At 35.4% G+C, this 21,841-nt stretch overlaps 1 protein-coding gene across 9 annotated transcripts in view; it reads left to right on the top strand.

Annotated features, from left to right (window-relative positions):
* Window positions 1-21,841, top strand: part of CCDC30 (coiled-coil domain containing 30) — a 238,769-nt gene that overhangs the window by 121,013 nt on the left and 95,915 nt on the right. For 5 of the 9 annotated variants that reach the window (XM_077150015.1, XM_077150017.1, XM_077150014.1 and 2 more), the window contains 4 exons: window positions 10,353-10,596; window positions 15,991-16,170; window positions 18,271-18,480; window positions 21,017-21,171. In XM_077150015.1, coding sequence (XP_077006130.1) covers window positions 10,353-10,596; window positions 15,991-16,170; window positions 18,271-18,480; window positions 21,017-21,171 — 789 coding nt within the window. The remainder of the gene's footprint in view (window positions 1-10,352; window positions 10,597-15,990; window positions 16,171-18,270; window positions 18,481-21,016; window positions 21,172-21,841) is intronic. The other 4 variants (XM_077150023.1, XM_077150020.1, XM_077150019.1 and 1 more) reach the window with 1 other exon arrangement.

Below are 21,841 nucleotides of genomic sequence, written 5' to 3'. Positions count from 1 at the left end.
GAGAGAGCATAGCCACAAGTATCCCAAAGGCAAGTGCTGAGACACTTGTGTTCTAGCTCACTTTCTAGACAAGTAAGCTTTATGGTGCTTGAAAAGCCTAGGGCTTTCCCTCTGTATGCATAACATAGAGGTGGAATGGAAAGAAGAATGAAGCCGCCTCTGCCTTGTCTGGACTATGTCTTCAGTGACTAGAATAATGCCTGACATATAGTAGATACTCAAAAAAAATTTTTTTTGAACAAATAGAACTCTCCCAGTCCCCACTGTGTACTTGTAGCTGAACTCCAGTTGGACTTCCAATGCATCCCCAAACTTACAGAGCCCAGCTGATCTCAGCCTGTGCTTGCTTTATTAGGAAGCATGGGTCAGAACAGCTGGTGTTTTTCCTTAACTTTATACCTTAATGAAATGTATTTATTCTAACAACTCTGATTCACCATCTCATTGCCTCCTTATTACCTTTATCAAGAATTGTTTGACAAATATTCAAGCTGACTTGAATTTGCAATTCAACTTGACAGTGAATTTTTATCCACTGCACAGACTATCTATGTATTTTCCTCCTCCTCCAAACTGTCCTTTCTCTAATCCAATCCATTCTGTGAATAGCCCTTCCAGTCATATCAAAATCTAGGAGCCACTCTTGATTTGATTTTTCCCCACTTATAACCCATTAACACATCTTGCTAGTTCTACATCAAAGTATGAATATTGAACCTGTTTACTTCTTCTATATCCCCAGTGTTACTACCCTACCTTGAGACACTGTTATCACTCAGCAGGACTATTATAGTATCTTCCCAACTGGCCTCCCTTCCGTCTATTCTCCAAGGAGCAGCCAGAGTGGTCTTTTAGAAATGCAAATTGAATAATATTACTCCCTCTCTTAAAAGCTCTTAATAGCTTCCCATTGCACTTAAAATCTAAACCTTTACTATGACCTACAAGACCCTCCATGACTTGGCCTCTGCCTACCTCTCAAATTTCATCACTGTGCCAGTCTCTCCCTTGCTCAACGTGCTGCCTCTCAAAACCTCCAACCCGTAAAACACTTTTCCATTTCAGGATCTTTGTAGTAAAAAGAACATAATTGATAATAAACATTTCCTGAATGAATTCATTAATCTTTTCTCTGGGAACAGAGTTCCAATATTAGTGTATTTGTTAATTCATTTTAATGATACATTGTACTTAGAGGTTTTCAAATTTACCTCATAAGATCCCACCAGTCTTATGAGGAAGCTAAGGCCATATGACAAATGAAAAGGCAGAGACTTCAAGAGACCATATCTTGTCAAGAGATATATAAAAACAGCAGGTGGAAGATCCAGTACTAGAACCCAGGGCTTTTACTGTGTTACATTCTTTCTTGAATCTCTATAGTCTCTGCAAGACTACTATGCAATCTATGCAACTAGAAAAGGAGTAGGATAGGGATGCTGCCTAAATCCTTCCTACCATCTGAAGGTTGGTGACAATTGCAAAATTGTAGAATGTCATTAAAATAACAGGAGTGACTGTCAATCAGAATTAGGTAATAGAACCTTTCAAATAAAGTTTAACAACTACCTTAGAGGGAAGGAGAAATCTGAGTCATGGCGGGTTTTACAATCCCTGAGGTGTGTTACCTGTAGGGCATGTTCTCAGCTTCATGATATTTTTCATGGGTATTCCACTTTTGCACATACAACTTTCCTTCCTATACAATATATTTTACTTGTATTTTTTTATATTGCTTTTAAAAATCTGTTCAGGTTGCCTTTAATTTCTAAGTGTTCAGATTTTCTGTTACACCTTTTGAATGGATAAAGTCAATTCTTTTTGTGAATTTATGCTAATAGATCCTTGTCCTAATATGTCAAGATCATTATAAATTAAATTCTCATATTCCAAGGTATCACTAGTTATCCTTAATTAATAATTAATGTGAACACAATCCATTTAATCAGACAATTGATGAAGATACAAAATGGCATTAGCCCAGGATGGTCCCCTGGAGAGCACTGCTCATTGTTCCTTCCAAGCCAGAGAAGAGTCATTGATTGCCCTACTCTGAATGTGGCTTTACAGGAGCTCTCATGGACCCTCCTGAAAGGAGGACCATCTTTAAAGCTGTGGAAACATAAAGATGTCTACTTCTATTCTTCCGTGGCTACTATTCTACATGGCTACTATATAATTTAGAGGGAAATTAAATTGGTCTTGCTAAGTTTACTGTTTATAAAACCACACTTCTAAAAGTAATGTCAAGCATCTTGATAGATATTAAAATTAAATGACTTCATAGTTTTTATGTTTTTTTAAGGTAGACTTCTCATTTTGAGATAACTGTGGATTCATTTGCAGGTATAAGAAATAATACAGAGATCTCATATACCCTTTACCCAATTTTCCCCCAGTGGTAACATCTTGCAGAATTATAGTACAATATCACAACCAGGATATGATATTGACACTGTCAAGGTACAGAACATTTCCATCACCATAAGCATCCTTCATATTGTCCTTTGTAGTCACTCTCACTCCCTTCTCACTTCCATTCTCTCCTTAATCCCTGGCAACCACTAGTCTCGTCTCCATTTCTATAATTTTGCCATTTCATATATATGTTATATAAATACAATGATACAGTATGTAACCTATTGGGATTTGCTCTTTTTCACTCAGCATAATTATCTGGAGCTTTATCTGGGTCGTTGCATGTATCAGTAGTTTGTGAGTGTGAGTAGTATTTTTTTGTGAGTAGTATTCCATAGTATGGATATACCACCTTTTGTTTAACCATTCACTCATTGAAGGATATCTGAGTTGAATCCATTTTTTTACTATTATAAATAAAACTGCTATAAACATTCACAGGTTTTTATGTGAACATAAGTTTTCATTTCTCTGTGATAAATCCCCAGGAGCACAATTGCTGGGACACATGATAGTTGCATATTAGTATTTTTTTTTAAGAAATTGCCAAACTGTTTTCTACAGTGGCTGTACCCTTTTACATCCCCACTAGCACTGTAAAAGTGATAGTTTCTCTGACTCCTAGACTATATTTTGTAATGTCACTTTTTAATTTTAGCAATTCTGAAAGATGTATAGTACTATCTCATAGTTTTAATTTTCTTTTCCTTAATGACTAATAATGTTGAAAATCTTTCCATGTATTTGTTTGACATATATATAATTCATATCTTCTTTGGCCAAATGTCTCTTCATGTCTTTTGCCCATGTTCTAATTGAATTGTTTGCTTTTGTACTGTTGAGTTTTGAGAGTTCTTTATATATTCTGGATACTGGTCCTTTGTTAGATATGTGGTTTGAAAATATTTTCTCCCAGTCTGTAGCTTTTCATCCCCTTAGTAGGGTTTTTATGGAAGAAAAGTTTATAATTTTGAAGAAATACTATTAATGTTTCCTTTTATTCATCATGTTTTTGGTGTCATGTCTAAGAATTCATTGCTTTAAACCTATACCTTGAAGATTTTTCTCCTATTTTTTCCTAAAAGTTGTATAGTTTTATGTTTTACATATAAGTCCATGACACATTTTGAATTAATTTTTGTAAGATATGAGACTTAGGTTGAGCTTCTTTTTCACCCCTATCAGTATCTCCTTGCTCCAGGACTGTTTTTAGGAAAGGCTCTCATTTTTCTATTGACTTTTGCTTTTGTACCTTTGACAAAAATGAGTTGGCATATTTATGTGTCCTCTGTTCCATTGATCTATATATGTATCCCTCTGCCAAAATAAGATTGTCTTGATCACTGTAGCTATATAATAAGCCTTGAAATTGAGTTGACTGATTCCACCTTATTCTTTTTCAAAATTGTTTAACTCTTCTAGTTCCTTTATCTTTCCATATAAATTCCATATAAATTTCCAAATAAATAATTTTATCTAGAACAATCTTGTTGGGATTTTGATAGGAACTATGTCACATTTGTATATCAGTGTGGGAGAAATTGATAACTTTACTATGTAGAGTTTCCCAAACCATGAACAGGGTGTGTCCCTCCATTTATTTAGATGTTTGATTCCTTTCATTAGCATTTTGTAGTTTTCAGCACATAAAATATTGTACATGTTTTATTAGATATACACATAAGTATTTCATTTATTTCTGAGCAATTGCATTGTTAATTTCAGTGTCATTATGTTCATTGCTAGTATATAGAAATACAATTAATTTTTGTATGTTTATCTTGTATCTTGTGACCTTGTTGACCTCACTTCTTTGTTGTAGGAGGCTTTTTGTTTCTTTATTTTATAGAGTCCTTGGAATATTCTACATAGACCCATGTCATCTCAAAAATGGGACAATTTTATTTCTTCTCTTCTGATCAATGTTAATTTTACTTCCTTTTCTTGCCTTATTGCACTGACTGGAACATCCCAGAAATATGTTGAATAAGAGTGGTGAGCATGGACACTCTTACCTTATTCCCAGTCTGAAAGAGATAGAATTCAGTCTTCATTGTTAGTTTAATCTTTGCTGCAGAATTCTTGTAGATGCTCCTTGTCAAATTGAGAAAGTTCTCCTTTATGCCTATCTGTCTGAGAATTCTTATCATAAATTAGGATTGAATTTTGTGAAATACTTTCTCTTCATCAATTGGTTTGGTTGATTTTCTCTCTAATTGTTCTATCAATTGTTGAGAGGGAGGTGTTAAAAGTCCCTAACTATAATTGTATATTGTGCATTTCTCCTTTTATTGTAAGGCTCATTGTGGAAATGATCAGGTGAGGCATGGATGAGTGACACCAGTGATAGAAGAAGGAAAAGTTTTATTAGTATACTTATTAGAACAGAGAGGAGTAGCATGCCTTGTAGGAACCTAGGCTTGACTAAGCAGGTAGGGAGCAAAAGTTTATAGTGGGCCTGGAGACTATGCCTTTTTACTGTTATAAGAGTGCACTGGGAAGTTGGTATTTGTCTTTCCTGGGACAAATGCATGAAACCATGAAGCATTCAAGGAGGAGGGGGAGAAGCTGTTTCTCTTGTATAAGAGTGTGTCAGGGGTGGTCACTGAGGGACTTAACAATAAAGTCTAAGGTGCTGAGGCATTATGACAATACAAAAGCCATTTATGTTACTAATGGCAGGGTCAGAGAAATTGAGGCAGAATGACAGTGAAAAAAACTATTTTATTTTAATTTACTACACTCTCAGTTTTATCAACTTTTATAAATTTATTTTACAGCTCTGCTGTTTTGCATGTACATATTTAGGATTGCAATATTTTCTTGGTAGACTGACCCTTTTATCATTATATATTATCCCTCTCTGTCTCTGAAAATTTTCTTTGGTATTAATTCTCTGACCTTAATATAGCCATTCCTGCTTTCTTTTGACTAATTTTAATATAATATTTCTTTTTCCATCCTTTTACTTTCAGCACTATTTCATTACATTTGAAGTAAGTTTTTATCTGCAACATGTTTTTTAATCCATTCTGCAAATCTCTGTCTTTTAATGGTGTTTAGACCATTTATATTTAATGTAGTTATTGATATGTTAGGACTTGTCTGACATTTTTTTCTTTTCTGTTTGATGTATCTATTTTTTGTGCCTCTGTTCCCTACTTTCTGCCTTCCTGTAGATTACTTGAAAACTTTTTATAATTCTATTTTGATTTTTGAGTGCATCTCTTTGTATAGCTTTGCAGTGGTTGCTGTAGGTATTATGTGTGTGTGTGCATATTTTAATGCAGTATGCTGATGTCACCATTTTACTAGTTCAAATGAAGTGTAGAAGCCATACCTCCCTTAATGTCCCTTTACCCTCCCCAATTTATAATTGTCTTAAATATTTTTTCTACAAACATTTAGAGTGACATCAGTGTTAGAATTTTTGATTCAACTATCAAACATAATTTAGGAAACTCAAAAGAAGTTAAGTATACTTAATTATAGTTTTACTTTTCCATTATTTCTTCGTTCCTGATACTCCAAGATTCCTTTTTTTTCCTTTTCTTTTATCATTTCCTTTCTCTTTGAAGGTCTTCCTTTTACCATTCATTTTACCATTTATATGCCTTTTGTCTAATTTGAGAGGTTTTCAGCCATTATTTTCTTGAGTACCTTTTTAGCCCTGTCCTCTTTCTCCTCTCCATCTAGGATTCTATGTCATAGTAGATTTTTTGTGATAGTCCCACAGGTCCCTGAGGCTCTGTTAATTCTTCTTTCCAGTCTATTTTTTCTGTTGTTCTGATTGGGTAACTTCTATTGTGCTGTCTTCAAATTCACTGATTCTTTTCCCTGTCCCCTCCATTCTGCTGTTGTGCTCACCCATTGAGTCTTTAATTTTGGTTATTGTCTTTTTCAGTTTTGAAATTTTCCTTTGATTCTTTGTCTTCCAGTTTTTTGCCTGAGACTTCCTATTTCTTCATTTATTTTCAAGAGTGTTTATAATTGCACATTGAAGCATTTTTATGATAGGTACTTAAATTCAAACCTCTCTGTCATCCCTATCTTGTGTCTATTGTTTGTCTGTCATTTGAAGTTGTGATTTTCCTGGTTCTTGGTATGATGAATGATATAATCTGGACATTTTTTGTTATATTGTGAGACTCTAGCGCTTATTTAAACCTTCTGTTTACCTAGCTTCTGATACCACTTCAGCAGGAAAAGGGTGGTGCAGTCTCATTTTTACTAGGTAAGGATGGAAGTCCAGGTTACTCATTAACAGCCGAGTGGGGAGGGGCTTCTCATTACTGTTGGCTGGGGCGGGAGTTCCTGCTCCCCACATGGCCTCCATTGATACTATGGGAGGGATATGACCTCATTAGCTCTGAGCAGTGGCGAAAGTCCCAACTCTTCAATAGGCCTCCTCTGACACCACTCCAGTGGAAAGCGAGAAAGTAACCTCATCACTGCCATGTAGAGTGGGAGTTCAAGCTAATTATGTGGTCTCCACTGACACAGGGCAAGGGAGAGGAGGTTGTGTGCAGGACTCATTACTGCTTGGTAGGCATGAAAGTGCTGGATTTAACCCAGCCACACTGGGGAAGTGGGTGGGAGGAGTGGAGATACGTCATTATAGTCCAATAAGTAAGGGAGTGGAGTCAGTTTTTTTCTGTGGTATTTTGCTGAAGAAGAGCATTTATTATTTCAAAGTTTCTGTTTGGCTAGGCTGCACCTTTCCTGGTCCTTTAGTTAGAAAGAATTGGCTTTTATGGGGGATTTTTTTAAAACTCTGTGCCTGTTGGTGTTTCTGGGTGGCCAGCTTCTTCACCTCCAAGTCTGGGATATATGAAGCAAAAGGAAAGCCCAAGTAGCTCACTTCCATGCATTGCTTAGGTCCTGCGTCCCCTATCCAGTCTAACTTCTTCATAATTTAAAGTCTTCTAATGTTTGTTTTATATATAATGTCAGTGTTTTGTTGTAATTAGTGGGAAAAATAGAGAAAATTATGTCTATTTTATCTTCCCAGAAGTAGAAGTCAGTTTTTCCATTTTTAAAAATATGAGATATATGTTTTCGTTCTTTTAATCTTCAACTATAATTAGTTTCCATTGGGAGTAGGAAAGGGAAAAGGATTTATGGAGGAGGGAACATTCATTGTTATTTTTTTTTAAATTCATTTTAAAGTATTTTCTCTTTATCTCATATTGTTTGTATTATTTGAATGTATTATCTTAAAAACTGCTGAGTTCAAAATAAAATATTTAATTCTTTTTTATGCAGTTAAAGAAATTTTAAAAGGAACAAACCTTCCTAGACACATTTTTTCTTCCTGTTTTCTTCCAGTTTTTTTTCTGTAAAGAAATATATGCATTTTCTAAATATATACATTTTCTATGGTGTATGTACATGTACAGACATACAGATGTTGCTTTGTGTTCCACCATTTTATTTAATATGATAAATATTTTTGTGTTTTGCTGAAGTCTTTATCATTTTCAAGTGATTTATTTTAATTATCTTAGCTATTTCCCTGTCTCCAGTTAGTCAGTATTTTAGATAACATGTTTATGAACATTATTGTTTATTCAGCTATTTTCTTCTTATGAATTATTTCATTGCAGTAAATTCATTGGTGTGCAATTATTCAGTCAGAGTGTGAACATTTTTATGGCTCTTGATCTGTTCTGTGAAATTTTGTTCTTGAATGAATAGAGCATCATCACCTTTGTAAAGTGTGCTGTGCTAAGTTCCAAGGTACCCAAAACAAATTTAAGATTAAGGGAATAAAAATAAAACTGGTAATTTTTTGTGTTCACTCTACTTTTTTTCTTTTTTTGTGTGAAAAATAACATATATACAAAAAAGCAATAAATTTCAAAGTACATCCCTACAATTAGTTGTAGAACAGATTTCAGAGTTGGTATGAGTTACAATTCCACAATTTTAGGTCTTTACTTCTAGCTGCTCTAAGGTACTGGAGACTAAAAGAAATATCAATATAATGATTCCACAATCATACTCATTTGTTAAACCCTACCTTCTTAGTATAACTCCACCATCACCTTTGATCTTTCTCCCACTCTTTAGGTATATGTGGCCTACGCCCATTCTAGGTTTTTCATTTTGGAAGGGCTGTTGATAATATGGGATAGGGATATGGAATTAGTTGATGTTCTGGAGAGGCTGGTCCCTTTGCATTTCCAGACTTATCTGGCCAAAGACCCATCTGGAGGTTGTAGGTTTCTGGAAAGTTACCCTAATGCATGGAACCTTTGTAAAACCTTACATAATGCCCTATTTCTTTAGAATTGGCAGGATGATTTTGGTTGGGGTTTGGCAAGCTGTAATAGGTAGCAGTGTCTAACTGAAGCTTACATAAGAGTGACCTCCAGAGTAGCCTCTCGACTCTATTTGAACTCTCTCAGCCATTAATACCTTATTTGTTACACTTCTTTCCCCCCTTTTGGTCAAGATGGCATGTTGATCCCAAGATGCCAAGGCCAGGCTCATCCCTGGGAGTCATCTCCCACACTGCCAGGGAGACTCACCCCTGGATGTCATGTCTTATATAGCGGGGAGGGCAATGATTTCACTTGCAGAGTTGGGCTGAGAGAGAGTGAGGCCAATCTGAGCAACAAAAGAGGTCCTCTGGAAGTAACTCTTAGGTGTACCTATAGGTAGGCTTAGCTTCTCCACTATATACATAAACTTCACAAGAGCAAGCCTCAAGATCAAGAGCTTGGCCTATTGATTTGAGTGTCCCTAATGTTTGTGTGTTCACTCTACTATTTACTCACATTCTCTAACCACTGGAGGTACATTGCCTCCCCCTGTTTTCTTTGGATTATGTTCTCCTGGTTTTCCTCCTCTCTCTCTGACTTCAGCCTCCCCTGAAGGCTCCTATTCCTCTGTTGTATTTTACAAGTTCATTAGGCTTCTGATCATAAAGAGAGACTGATCTCCTCCTCTCACTTTATGCTTTCTCACTAGGTCATTTTATCCACTCTAAGGTTTCTGCTCATGTTGTGCCGTATCTGCATCTTCACCACTGACATCTCCATTCTACATCCAATCCCTCCATCTTGGTAACAGTCTACCATCCATTCCCTCAATTTGCCTCATTCAAAAATTCAAGTGTCATCCTTGATTCCTTCTTCTCCCTCACCTACCACATCACAGTAAAAGACAAATTTTTATCAATTAACCTTCTAAATATCTAAATTAGCTTCTAAGAATGCATTACTTCTTTCCCTCTCCACTATTCTAGTTCTAGTCCTTGTTATTTATTACATGGATTGCTGTAACAGTATCTCAACTGATTATGCCAAACCACAACCAAATGAACTTTCTAAAGCACCTTTTCTCTTTTGCTTTTGGGCCTTTACACATGTTATTTATTCTGTCATCCTGAAACACGTTTGTTCTTCCCTGTTCTCTATACCAATCTCCTCCCACCCAACATACATGCACATGCCCTACCTATACATTTGCCTAGTGTGACTATTCATTTATCAGGCTTCCGATTGTTTAATCTAATCACTTGCTAACAAATCTTAGTCCCACTAAACTATAAACTGCTTAGGGTGGGGATTATATACTGTTGTAGTCCTAGTGTTTGCTAAACACTAGGTGCTAAAGTGCCTCAGTCTTAGTTATCTTTTCAAGCTGTATGTACCCCATGCCACAACTGTAGATTGAAAAGTAAAAAATATTTAAACTGGTTGTTTAGATGTAGACAAAAATCTATGACAGGTCATCCTCCTAATGCAAGTAAAAATATGATTCACTTGTTTTTAAAAAGTTTATTTATAATAATAAGGTAACTTCTGTGCTGTAGAATTTGAAAATCTCGCTTGCAGTACTTTTGTGACTTGTAGATTGCTTTCTCCATATTCTGCCTCTCTATACTGAGCATTTTGATAGTTTTTTATTGTTATATTTGCATCAAGTCCAGAATTAGGAGAAAGTAAGCAGAAGGAAATTCCAGAGGAATCAGTAAAGGAGGGCACTATTCCAAGAGAGGGGCAGAAGGAGGAGTACTCACAACAGAATCAAGATTTGAAAGATGAAGAACGCCAGTTGACCATGAAGCCTCAGGAAGTTGTGAGGCTTAGAGAAGAGCTGAGCCACATGAATCAGAGTCTCCTCCAGTCTCAGAGTTCTGGGGATATTTCAGATGACATTAGCATTCAGGTAGGTGCTATAAACAAATGCTCTGACTGGATCCGTTTGCTATGATCAACTATGGATAGAAGCCTAAATTTGATATCTCTAATATAAGAATAGCCTGAAGAGTAATAAAATAGCAACTAAAATCTAAACTAAGTTCATCAAGTTATTATTTGTAAAGTATTCTTAGACTCCATCTAAGCTGAGCAAACCAAAAAAAAAAAAAATTATGATTGATTGTCAGTGTCTGCCACGTGCAGGTAGGATAAGGAATGGCAGCATATGTACCACCTTTTCTATTCCTGGGGTGTAATTTACGTGTACAAAGTGCTTTGGTTTTTTTGTTTTGTTTTGTTTTGTTTTGAGGAAGGGAGGGATGACCACAGACTAGGGATTATTTTAAATATGCTTTTATTATTTAATAGAGACCTGCCTGCAGGAGAAATGACAGAGTGGCTAGCATCCACCTCTTGTTTGTTTCTCAAGCAATCCAAGATCTCTCCACTCATATTTTTTCCAGAAATTATTTAGAGATCCACAGAGAAGGGAGACCTTTTTGCTCAAAAGTAAACAAACTTCAAAAGGTTGATGATATGCATTTAAGAAATACTTAAGTATACATTTAGGGGTGGAAAAGGAAGAATAACAGTAAAGGAAGTAAAAAAAAAATTATTTGAAAAGAATCCAGATACATAGTTTGAAAACTAGGCAAGTTATACTAAACAAGGAAAATATATAACCAAAAAAGAGATTCAGATAAACATTTCAAAGAAAATTGGATTTGTTCAGAAGAACAAAGGGAAATATGACACTAAATATTCGAAAAGAGGTTATTATAATAGCTTACACAGTCCCTTTATTGAATATTGGGTCAGTGTAGGGAGATCAAGCAGAGGCTGAACACACTGGTCACAAAGATTATATTATTTTCATTTCAGAGCTTAAAATGATCAGTGTACTGTACTTTTAAAGTATGAGAAGTAGTACGCTGATTAATTTATTGATTTTGCTTAATTTACCTTTTCCCATTTTTTGAAGAATCATCTCTTAACACCAAAGAAAGAGGTAGAAAAACTATCAAATATAGAAAAAATTTAAGGGGAAGAAGGTGAATTGCCACTTTGTAGAAGGGCAAATAGTCCTATGTACCATGTAACCTCATAGGATTTCACTAAATTCTAGTGCAGTCCAGTAATTGTTTTCCATGATAATAACCCTTAATTATTGAAGAAACTCTGAATTCTGTTATTTGTTTATTCAATATTAATTGAATACCTATGATATGGCAGGCCCCATGCTAAGGCATTTGCAGCAATGAACAAGATAGATGTGACCCAAATGGGAAAAAAATAATGTGTATTTTTGAGTTTTACATTTCCCAAAGCACTGTTGCACACATTATTTCACTTAACCCTTTAAGTGGGCAAGGAAGGAAACATTTTGGACAGAAGTTTTCCTGCAGTGTGCTGTGCAGTGATAATTTCAGAACCTCTCTCTGTGTGCAGGGCTCTTTGACCCACTGGTGACTATGGATTGCTCTTCTTTTCAGTTCTTGTATGTGTTGATTTGAAATTGTTACATACCCCAGAAAAGCCATGTTTTTTAATCCAATCTGTGGGGACAGACTTATTGTTGAGTGGGATGTTTTGATCAGGTTGTTTCCATAGAGCTGTGACCCACTCAAATGTAGGTGGGCTGATTCAATTAGATTATTTGCATGAAGGGAAGGTGTGGCCCTGCCCATTCAAGGTGGGCCTTAATTAGATTATTGGAGCCCTTAAAAAAGCTCATGGAGAGAAAGGGAGCTCAGAGCTCACACAGAGCAGAGAGATGAAACCAAGAGATAGATGTTTGGAGATGCAAAAGGAAATGCCCCAGCAGATGCTGAGGGAGCCTTTTGAAACCAGAAGCTGAAAGAGAGAGAAGGTAGGACAGTGGATATTGCCATGTGCCTTCCCATGTGACAGAGAAATGCTGGATGTGATTGGCCTTTCTTGAATGAAGGTATCCCCTTGCTCATGCCTTAATTTGGACATTTTCATGGCTTTAGAATTGTAACTTGTAACTTAAACCTCCTTTATAAAAGTCATCCATTTCTGGTATAATGCATTCCAGCAGCTTTAGCAAACTGAAACATTGGATGTAGGGTGTGTGTATTCGTGTAGTTTTGCAGTCTTCACCTTTGTTATCAGATTATAGTAGATGGTATGTAACTACTATCCAAATGTGGTGTATCTTCTTAATCTCATTAAGTACAAATTTCAGCAGCTACAGACTGAGGCTAGATACTGCACTTTTGAGAATACTTATAAATAGTAAATACTTAGAAAAAGAACTATGAGAGCATCTTTTATGAGTAAGTTATATGAACTATATTGCTCATATGTATTTTGTAGCATCATTTGTGGCTGCTGATAGCTTTTGGGAGCTTAATTTCTGCTAGTCAATAGTGTTCCAGATAGTTATGTTCCAGATATTACTTTCAAATATTCTTAAAATGAACCAGAACCAGCATGAATTATCTTAATTTTATAGGCTTATAACCTAGCTTCACATTTGTCCTAATATAATTATTAACTATGCTTTAGGCGTATATATACTAAACACCCTGTATATATTAAACAATTTAGTGAGGCAGGAATATTATTGCTGCCACTTTTTAGGTGAGGAAACTGAGACTTTAAAAAAGTTAAATAATTTGCCTGGAATGACACATTGAGGAAGTGGTGGAACCTGAAGTCTCCTTACTCCAGAGCTTGGCCTTTTAACTGCTACATCATTTTTTTTTTTTATCCTTTACTGAGAAATTCAAAAAGAGCCTACTGTCTGCATGTCAAGCTGGTATCCTGTGAATGTTTGGCAGGCAAGATCCCTAAAGCCCTCTCAGTGTGCCATAGATTATCTTGGTGAATTTACTCAGGGTTTAATGCTCAGGTTTACAGGCTTAAAAACTTGATATATTAGCCTGTTTATATAGGTTTATGTCTTAGGGATAAACTCACATTAATCAAACTTACAAAGTTATTGAGTCAAATCAGAATGCCAATTAGTTATTATTTTTTGATAATTATTTATAAATATCCTATGGATGTGTTTATATGAAGAGTACATTTTCTCCTTATAGAGAGCTAAGAAAGACAAACTCTAAAGGATATTTGATGAGTATGGAGTCAGAACAAGTGGACTTAGTTTGATGAGACACATATGTAATGGTACCAGATTTTTATAGCGTCCATTACATCCACATTCATCGGATGAGATTATTTGAAGCCAGTAGTCTTTAACTCTAGTTCCACAATAGGAGTGATTTTACCATTGGGACCAGTATACCAATTTTGTTCATATTTGATTTCTAGTATTAAAAATTTCTTAGAGTTGGGAAGACCACGGTGTCTCAGCAGGCAAAGTTCTTGCCTGCCATGCCGGAGACCCAGGTTCAATTCCTGGTGCTTGCCCATGTTTAAAAAAATAAATTAAAAAAAAAGGGCGGGCCACGGTGGCTCAGCAGGCAAGGATGCTTGCCTGCCATGCCAGAGGACCTGGGTTCGATTCCTGGTGCCTGCCCATGTAAAAAATAATAATAATAAAATAAAAAATAAAAAATTCCTTAAAATGGAAGAGACCTTAGATACTATCTGGTCTTTTGCCTATAATTTGCATATGAGTAAACAGAGACTTAGAGAGGGTGACTGGCTTAATCAATTTGTTGATTGATCAGTAAGGACCCCTGAGTGCTTACTTTGTTCTCTTACATTATTCCTAGTAGCCTGAATAAGTTTTTATACATTTTACCAGGGGAGTGATTTACATTTGAGGAAAAATAGAGACCCCTTATTTTAGCTACTTGATTGGCTGGCTGTTTGCTTCTTTAACAGTTACCTTTCCTGAGAAATAGCTTGCAATTCCACCCTTGCAAAGTGATTTGACTGTGAAATGTAGACAAAAAGAACTATCATTCTGGATTTTCCCTTCAAAATAGGCTAAAATATTCTCTGCCTTTTCTGCATTAATAAAAATGAGATGCTTCTTTTGTATGTTTTACCTTTGATATGTTAAATAGCTATTTGGGCTGCTGGTTATTAATTGTTTAAATATTGCTGTATAATGGTCAAATAAGAAGCTGGAGTGATGATCAAGGAGTTCTAGTCATTATGTGAACTTTGTTTTCATATGGAAGAAGGTGGTTAAAGTAAAGGAATGTTAGATAGCTGAAGCAGTAATGGGTAGCATTATATTTTTTTAATTGACAAACCAAAACAACATACAAATGTGAACATTCTTAACATGCAAACATTCCATACATGGTGTACAATCGATGGCTCACAATATCATCACATAGTAGTATATTCATCACTATGATCATGGGTAGCATTAATGAGTGCTTTTATGTGCTAGGCATCATGCTAAGAGCTTGCATGCATTATCTTACCCTTCACTCCATCTGGCAGTTGTCATTATTATCCCCATTTTAAGATGAGGAGTGAAAATGTAGAAAGACTAAGTAATTTTTCCAAGCTCACCTAACTAGTAAGTGTAAATTCAAGATTGGAACCCAGATGCATCTGATTCTAAAGCTAGGGTTCTTGATAATTGCATTGTAATCTTCTCAAAGAATTTTCTCTGGGATTCTTAAAGACTTGCAGCTCTAAGACAAGCAAATTGTATTTAGATTGCTTTTCTGATTAAACCAGCATAAAAAAATAAGGGACTAATAGGACTTGGGTATTTTGTGTTGCTTCAGGAAAGAACCAAGATGGGCTTCTCAGAAAATCATGGACAGGAACTATATGGGACCAGAACAAAGGAAACTCCAAACATATATTATCTATTGAATTGGATAAGATTGAATTCTTTATCTAGTTGGCATACCTGTGTGTGCCTACCTTTTTATAGAAAATCCAAATTACTTCTCCTTTGCTTTGGAGAGACTTGATAGGAAAGTGTGTTACAGTTGATTCATAACTGGAGAAGAATCCTCAGGAAATGAAATGAGGAACTCTAGGAACTTAAAAGCCTCTTGCTAAATTTTCTCTTTCATTTGCCAGCACACACATATTCACATTTACCTTTTCACATATTTACTCTTGAACTCCCCATTTAATATATACTTTATTCTCAAATTATCCATGCTTCTGTTTCCTTTCATTGATGTGAAAAATGGAAAAGTTGATTGTCTATGATTAACTGCTTTTGTTCACATAATTTCCCTGATATTTTCACCCTAACAGGATTTAAATTATATGGACATGTACCAACTAGTCATAAATGTAAAAACCTAATTTGTCATAGGCAAACTAAGCCCCCCTCCCCAATTTATATGTAAATAATCATATTTTGACAAGTCTGGTGTTGTCAGTTTGAACCCATGTTTTACCAACATTCTTTTAAATTGTGTTTCCCTTAAAATGTTTGCTTTAGTATCCATCAAATGGAGAAAAATTAAAATATCAGCAGCAAGAGGAACTACAGCAACTTCGTCAGAATTTGCACCGGCTCCAGACTCTGTGCAACTCAGCTGAAAAAGAGCTTCGATATGAGCGGGGAAAGAACTTGGATTTAAAGCAACATAATAGCTTGCTTCAGGAAGAAAGCCTTAAGGTAACTTGTATGGGCACATCCTTTATTGAAGGGTCTTGGTTGGCCCTGGGGATAAATAAAATCCCTCAACTCTCATGATAGGGTCCACAGATGGGTGTTGCTAACAGTGTGAGCTGATAACTTCCTCCTTTAACTTTTCCCTACTAAGCTGGCACAGAGCTCAGTTGTTCTTCTGCTGCTGGTATGTCTGCTGTCAACCTGTACATAGAAAAAGTTTTAAATTATACAGTCTTTTGATGTTCTTATTTAAAATTTTTAGCACTTAGTAAATTTCAGTGATTAGAGTCAAAACCCTGGTTGTCCTGCCCAGGGTGTGGCTCTAGACTTACTTATCACTAATAGATGTATCCATTATAGTTGGCTGAATCAAGTATCAGCTGTACCTAGGTACAGTTCATGGAAGGATAAAGTTGTCTTCCTAACATGAAGCATTCCCCAAACATGCTTGATTTTAATAATCTATATAAAACTGTATCCATAGATTCATATAAATTTTATGAACCACCATGTAAAATAATATATCCTTTTAATTTTGGTTCAGTTCTGTAAATGTATATTAGAAAACTAGCTTCTGTAAGCCCCTATGTACAGTTCTATAATTCAACACAAACAAATATTTACTCAACATTAATCATATACAGGCTGGTAATCTCAACTCTGATGGTTTAATGGTAGGCAAAACAAACACAATCCATATTCCTGAGTCTAGACCCCTTAGCAGGATCACATGTAAGAGCTGCATTTTATTGACAGTTTGTCCACTTGACCTCTTATAAGCCTCTCCATAACCATGAAGGGCCAGCATTTTAGATGAAGAAGTGCTCCTAGATTAAATGATCTAGAAAGTTTTCTCTGACAAAGTGACATTTAAGCTAAAACCTGAAGAACAGGCAGGAACCAAATGAGGAAGGAAAGGGGAAAGCATTCCTGGCAGACTAAATAGTGGGAGAGTTTGGTGTGTTAAAAATTCTAAATAAATACCAGCACAGCAGGAGTTCAGTGGAAGAAGGGAGAATGCAAGATGATTTTAAAGAGGTAGGCAAGGGCCAGATCATTCAAGGCCAGCTTGGCACGTAGGATTTGTTCCCAGAATTATGGGAAGGCTTTGGAAGGTTTTAAGATTTTTCATGGTTCAATTTGTTTTTAAGTGAAAGCTTTAGCTATAGTGTAGAGAAGAGATTGGAAAGGAGCAAAATGGAAGTGGCAGAACCAGTGCAGAGGCAATTGCTATATCCCCGGTTAGAGATAATGAGAATCTAGACTGGGGTGGTGGCAAATTGACACAAACAGATGGACGCAAGATATGTTTGTGGAGGTACATGACAGCATGCACTTAATGAATGGAACTGACTAAGGATGGAAAAGAAAGACCCAAGAGTGATTTAGTTTGTCCAAACAAAAGGATGGATTGTCGCATCATTTACTGAAGTCAGAAAGACTGAAAGAAAAAGGCTTTTGGAGAGATGGACAGAATCAAGGAGTTTCACTTTGGCAGTTATTGGCATAGAGATGTATTTTAAGTCATGGAAATGACCCTAGGGGGTGAAAGATCCACTTTCAAGGCCTGGGATGGTGCAATATATTCAGAATTTGGGTAGCAAAACAGGAGTCTGCAAAGAAAACCAGGAATGAATTGCAGAGAGGCATCACAGACTCCAAGACAAGAGAAAACCAGTTGAGTTTGGTATCACAGACTAAAAGAGAGGAGAGCTTTCTGAGATGGAGGGAGTGAATGCTACTGAGGTGGTCATTCTTCCACCGGATTTATTTTGGCAATGGGTAAGTCAGTGGTATCTTTGGCAAAAACAGTTTCACTAGAGTACTGGGGGAAAAACCAGCTGGGAGTAGATTGAAGAAAAGATGGAAATTGTTTAGACCATGGGCTCCTAAGTGTATTCCTTTTTGCAGTCATCATTTGGCTACGTAGACATTGGCAAACTTTACTAACACATGGCAGCACCAGAGAGGTAATCAGCCATATGACCTTAGTCTTTGTCAGCTTTGAGGGCTTTGTATGCCCTTGAAATCTGCTTTCCATGGCTCACATTCACATTCATTCCATGCTTATTTTTATTGCTTTTATTTATCCCCCACCTGTAGATCAAAATTGAACTAAAACAGGCCCAGCAGAAGTTAAAAGACAGTGCAAAGATGTGCTCTTCACTCACAGCAGAATGGAAGCACTGTCAGCAGAAAATCAAAGAACTGGAGCTGGAAATACTTAAACAAGCTGAGAGCATTAAATCACAGAACAACCTGCAAGAAAAGCTGACTCAGGAGAAATCCAAAGTTGCTGATGCAGAGGAAAGGGTAATTATATTCATACAAGCTCATACTTCTCAAATAGCATGTACTGAACACTGCTACTGAAATCCTATTTCCCTAAAGATTTTAAGAAACATATATGGTGTAAGGTTGATAGAATTCTAAGTTATTTTTCTTTATTATCCCCATTCTTTCCTTCATTTTGACTTCACCTGCTCCTATAATTCCAGTAAATTTGAGTGTTTTTTATTACTGCATAAACTTAAAAGGCAATTTCCATTAAAGGAATAGCATGAACTTAATTGGATGAACTCATATGATTTTTGTTTTTGTTTTATGCTTCCAAATTAAAATAAAAACGTATTCTCCTCTCATTTCAATTGGAAATATATATATAATAATAATTATTATTATTATTTTCACATGGGCAGGCACCAGGAATCGAACCTGGGTCTCTGGCATGGCAGGTGAGAACTCTGCCACTGAGCCACAGCAGCCCACCCTGTATAATTTTTATTTTGTTATTTTTATAGGGATTTTTGCTGTGAAATGAACCATTTTAAAATACTGCCCCTGCATTTTAGATTGCCTCACACCAGGTGACAGTAGTATGTAACAGTTACACAATTTGATCTGCGGTTTAGTATGAGTCAAGCTTAAGACATCAAACCATATAAATATAAAGTGAACATCAACAAGTATATGCTAGCAACTAAATGAATCTTGAAAGCCTAATTTTTGAGCTAAAGAAGCCAGCACAAAAGAGTTTATATGGTGTTATTCCATTTATATGAATAGACTAAGCTATAGTAATATATAGCGGTTACCTTTCTTAGGGGTATTGACTGGGAGTGGACATGAGAGAGGCTCCTGAGGTGCTGGAATTATTCCGTATCTTGCTCTGGGATGTGGTTATACATATAAAACTTCATTGAATATACTTAAGATGTATGCACTTACAGTATTAAAGTTGGGTGGCAGTTTCTAAAGTTTGGCGTATGTTATGTGCTTGATGGAGAATCCAATGTGGTAACACTTTCATCTTTTGAATTGAGACTGAATATTTTTAAGCAAGAATCATCCCTAGACAGAACAAATTTTCTGTCTCAGATGGCAGTCTGTCCATTGCCACTGCTCTTGAATCATTTGCCTCTTACCCTCTTCTATGGTATGTGGGACTCTGCAGGGACTTGGGTGCCAGGGCTTGGGTTGGTGCCGAAAGCCCTTCCTCTAGAAAGGGGACTGCCATCCACTAGCATTCACTGGTTTGTTTGTAGGTAATCAGGCACCAAAACATTCCAAAGGATTCACTGTTGAGTTAGGAATATATTGGGGGCAGAACAGCTACCTTGCTGAAATCTATTCATTCAAAAAATATTTATTGAGCACCTACTATTACCAGTACAATTTTAGGTGACATTTATAAAAAAAAATAAGTAAATAAATTAAAGAGGAGATTTACTTATCTGACAAAATTTTTTAATGACACTTTTAGTTTAATATGTAAATTATGAAATTATAAGATTATATCTTTTGAATCCATAAATCATATTTTAAGTTCTACCAGAGCATTCAAAAACCTATTATTGGGACTAAAAATGTGCTAATAGGCTCTTGGTTTATAAGAAATTTTTACCTTTGTTTTAAGATATTATTCCTGAATCTAGTCATGCTGTAGAGAAATTAGGCATTCTCACACATTACAGTTGTAAGTGTAAATTCATCCAATACCTATGGTGAGCAGTTTGGCATTATCTATCAAAACCAAACAAATAAAGTTAATACTTTTCCAGCAAATCCATATCCAGCAGTTTATTTAACCGATTTGTTTGCAATAGCATTGTTTGTAATAGTGAAAGATTGAAATCAACCTAAACTTCCGTTAGGAGGGATCTGGTTAAGTAAGTTATGGTATGCTTGCACAGTGGAATGGTATCCATCTGTAAAAGAGAAGAAAACTCTATATGTATACATAATTTGGAAAAATCACTAAGATGTACTGTCATGAAAAAAGCAAGGTGCATAAATATATATAGTATGGCATCATATGTTTAAAAATATGTGTATGAGGGAGAATTATGTAGTAATATTTGCTTATATGTGCATAAATAAATATTTGGAAGGTCACTTAAGAAACTGATAACAGTGCTTACCTATTGGGTGGGAGAAAACTGGAAGGAAAGGGACAAGAATGGGAAAGAAACTGTTCACTATGTAGTTTCTTTTATACATATACATGTACATACATACACACATGTTAAATATATCATATATTATAAAAATTAAGCAATTTTTATTTTAGATTTATTTTAAAGCAATTTTATTTAGATTTATTTTAAAATTAAAATTTATTTAGATTTAATTTTCTTTAGATTTAATTTATTTAGATTTAGATCTAATTTATTTAGATTTAATTTAGATTTAATTTTATTTTAAAATTAAAATAAATCTAACCACACTGTTTACTTTAGATCATATCTGTATTTTAGTGCTGCTGTGTTTGATGTTTATTAGTTCCCTAATTGGAAAAAATATATATCAGTCTTCTTACTGTTTTTTCTCGTAAACTTTTTCATTCGAGATTTTGGATCTGCAGCAGAAATTAGAACATGCTCATAAGGTCTGTGTCACAGATGCTTGTATTCTGGGAAAAAAGCAACTGGAGGAAAAGATAAAAGAAGCAATAGAAAATGAAGCTAAAGTAAAACAACAGTATCAGGAAGAACAATACAAAAGGTAAGAGGAGCAAAGAGCTCAGTTTCTATTAGGTTAAACCATAATTGGGTTAACTAGCAGTGTCAGTTTAGTAATGAGTAGTATTTTCTCTCAGTCCCCACTGAAGTAGACTGGATTTTATATATTGCACTTATCACCCTGTATTCTAATTGTTTATTTTCTCATTTTTGCCTTTTGCACTAGAATGTGTGTCAGGCAAACAAGATCCTTAAGGGCAAGGATTACTTCTTGTTCTGTCACACACTTGGTATGCTAGTGAAATATCTTGAATTACTGGATTGCCTATGAAACATCATACTCTGGGATTTGTTTTTCTAACTCTCCAACATGACTGGTACAAAATTCAGACTAGAATGAAGTTGGTATTTTATGTTTACCAGCTGATTTTCTTCAAAGAATTTTCAAGTACTCTATAGGCATTATAATCAATATAATCAATAAACTGCTACCAATAGTTCCTGCTACTATTAGGAGCTATCAAAATATTTTTTTCTAAAATTATTATAATTACTATTACTATTCTTAAGGGATTCTCTTAGTTCTCTTAACTTACATAACTGATGCTTCTTATTTATATGGGAGCTTAGAGGGATTTACATACATTTTAAGAAAATACGGTTTAACTAAAAAGATATGCAGACATTCACATATGCTGTGTAGCTCAGAAACT

Source organism: Tamandua tetradactyla, chromosome 2 (assembly GCF_023851605.1).
Source record: "Tamandua tetradactyla isolate mTamTet1 chromosome 2, mTamTet1.pri, whole genome shotgun sequence".
In the NCBI taxonomy this organism is placed as follows: Eukaryota; Metazoa; Chordata; class Mammalia; order Pilosa; family Myrmecophagidae; genus Tamandua; species Tamandua tetradactyla.
The sequence above is the reverse complement of the archived record's forward strand: the minus strand, read 5'-3'. Positions and strand labels throughout refer to the sequence as shown.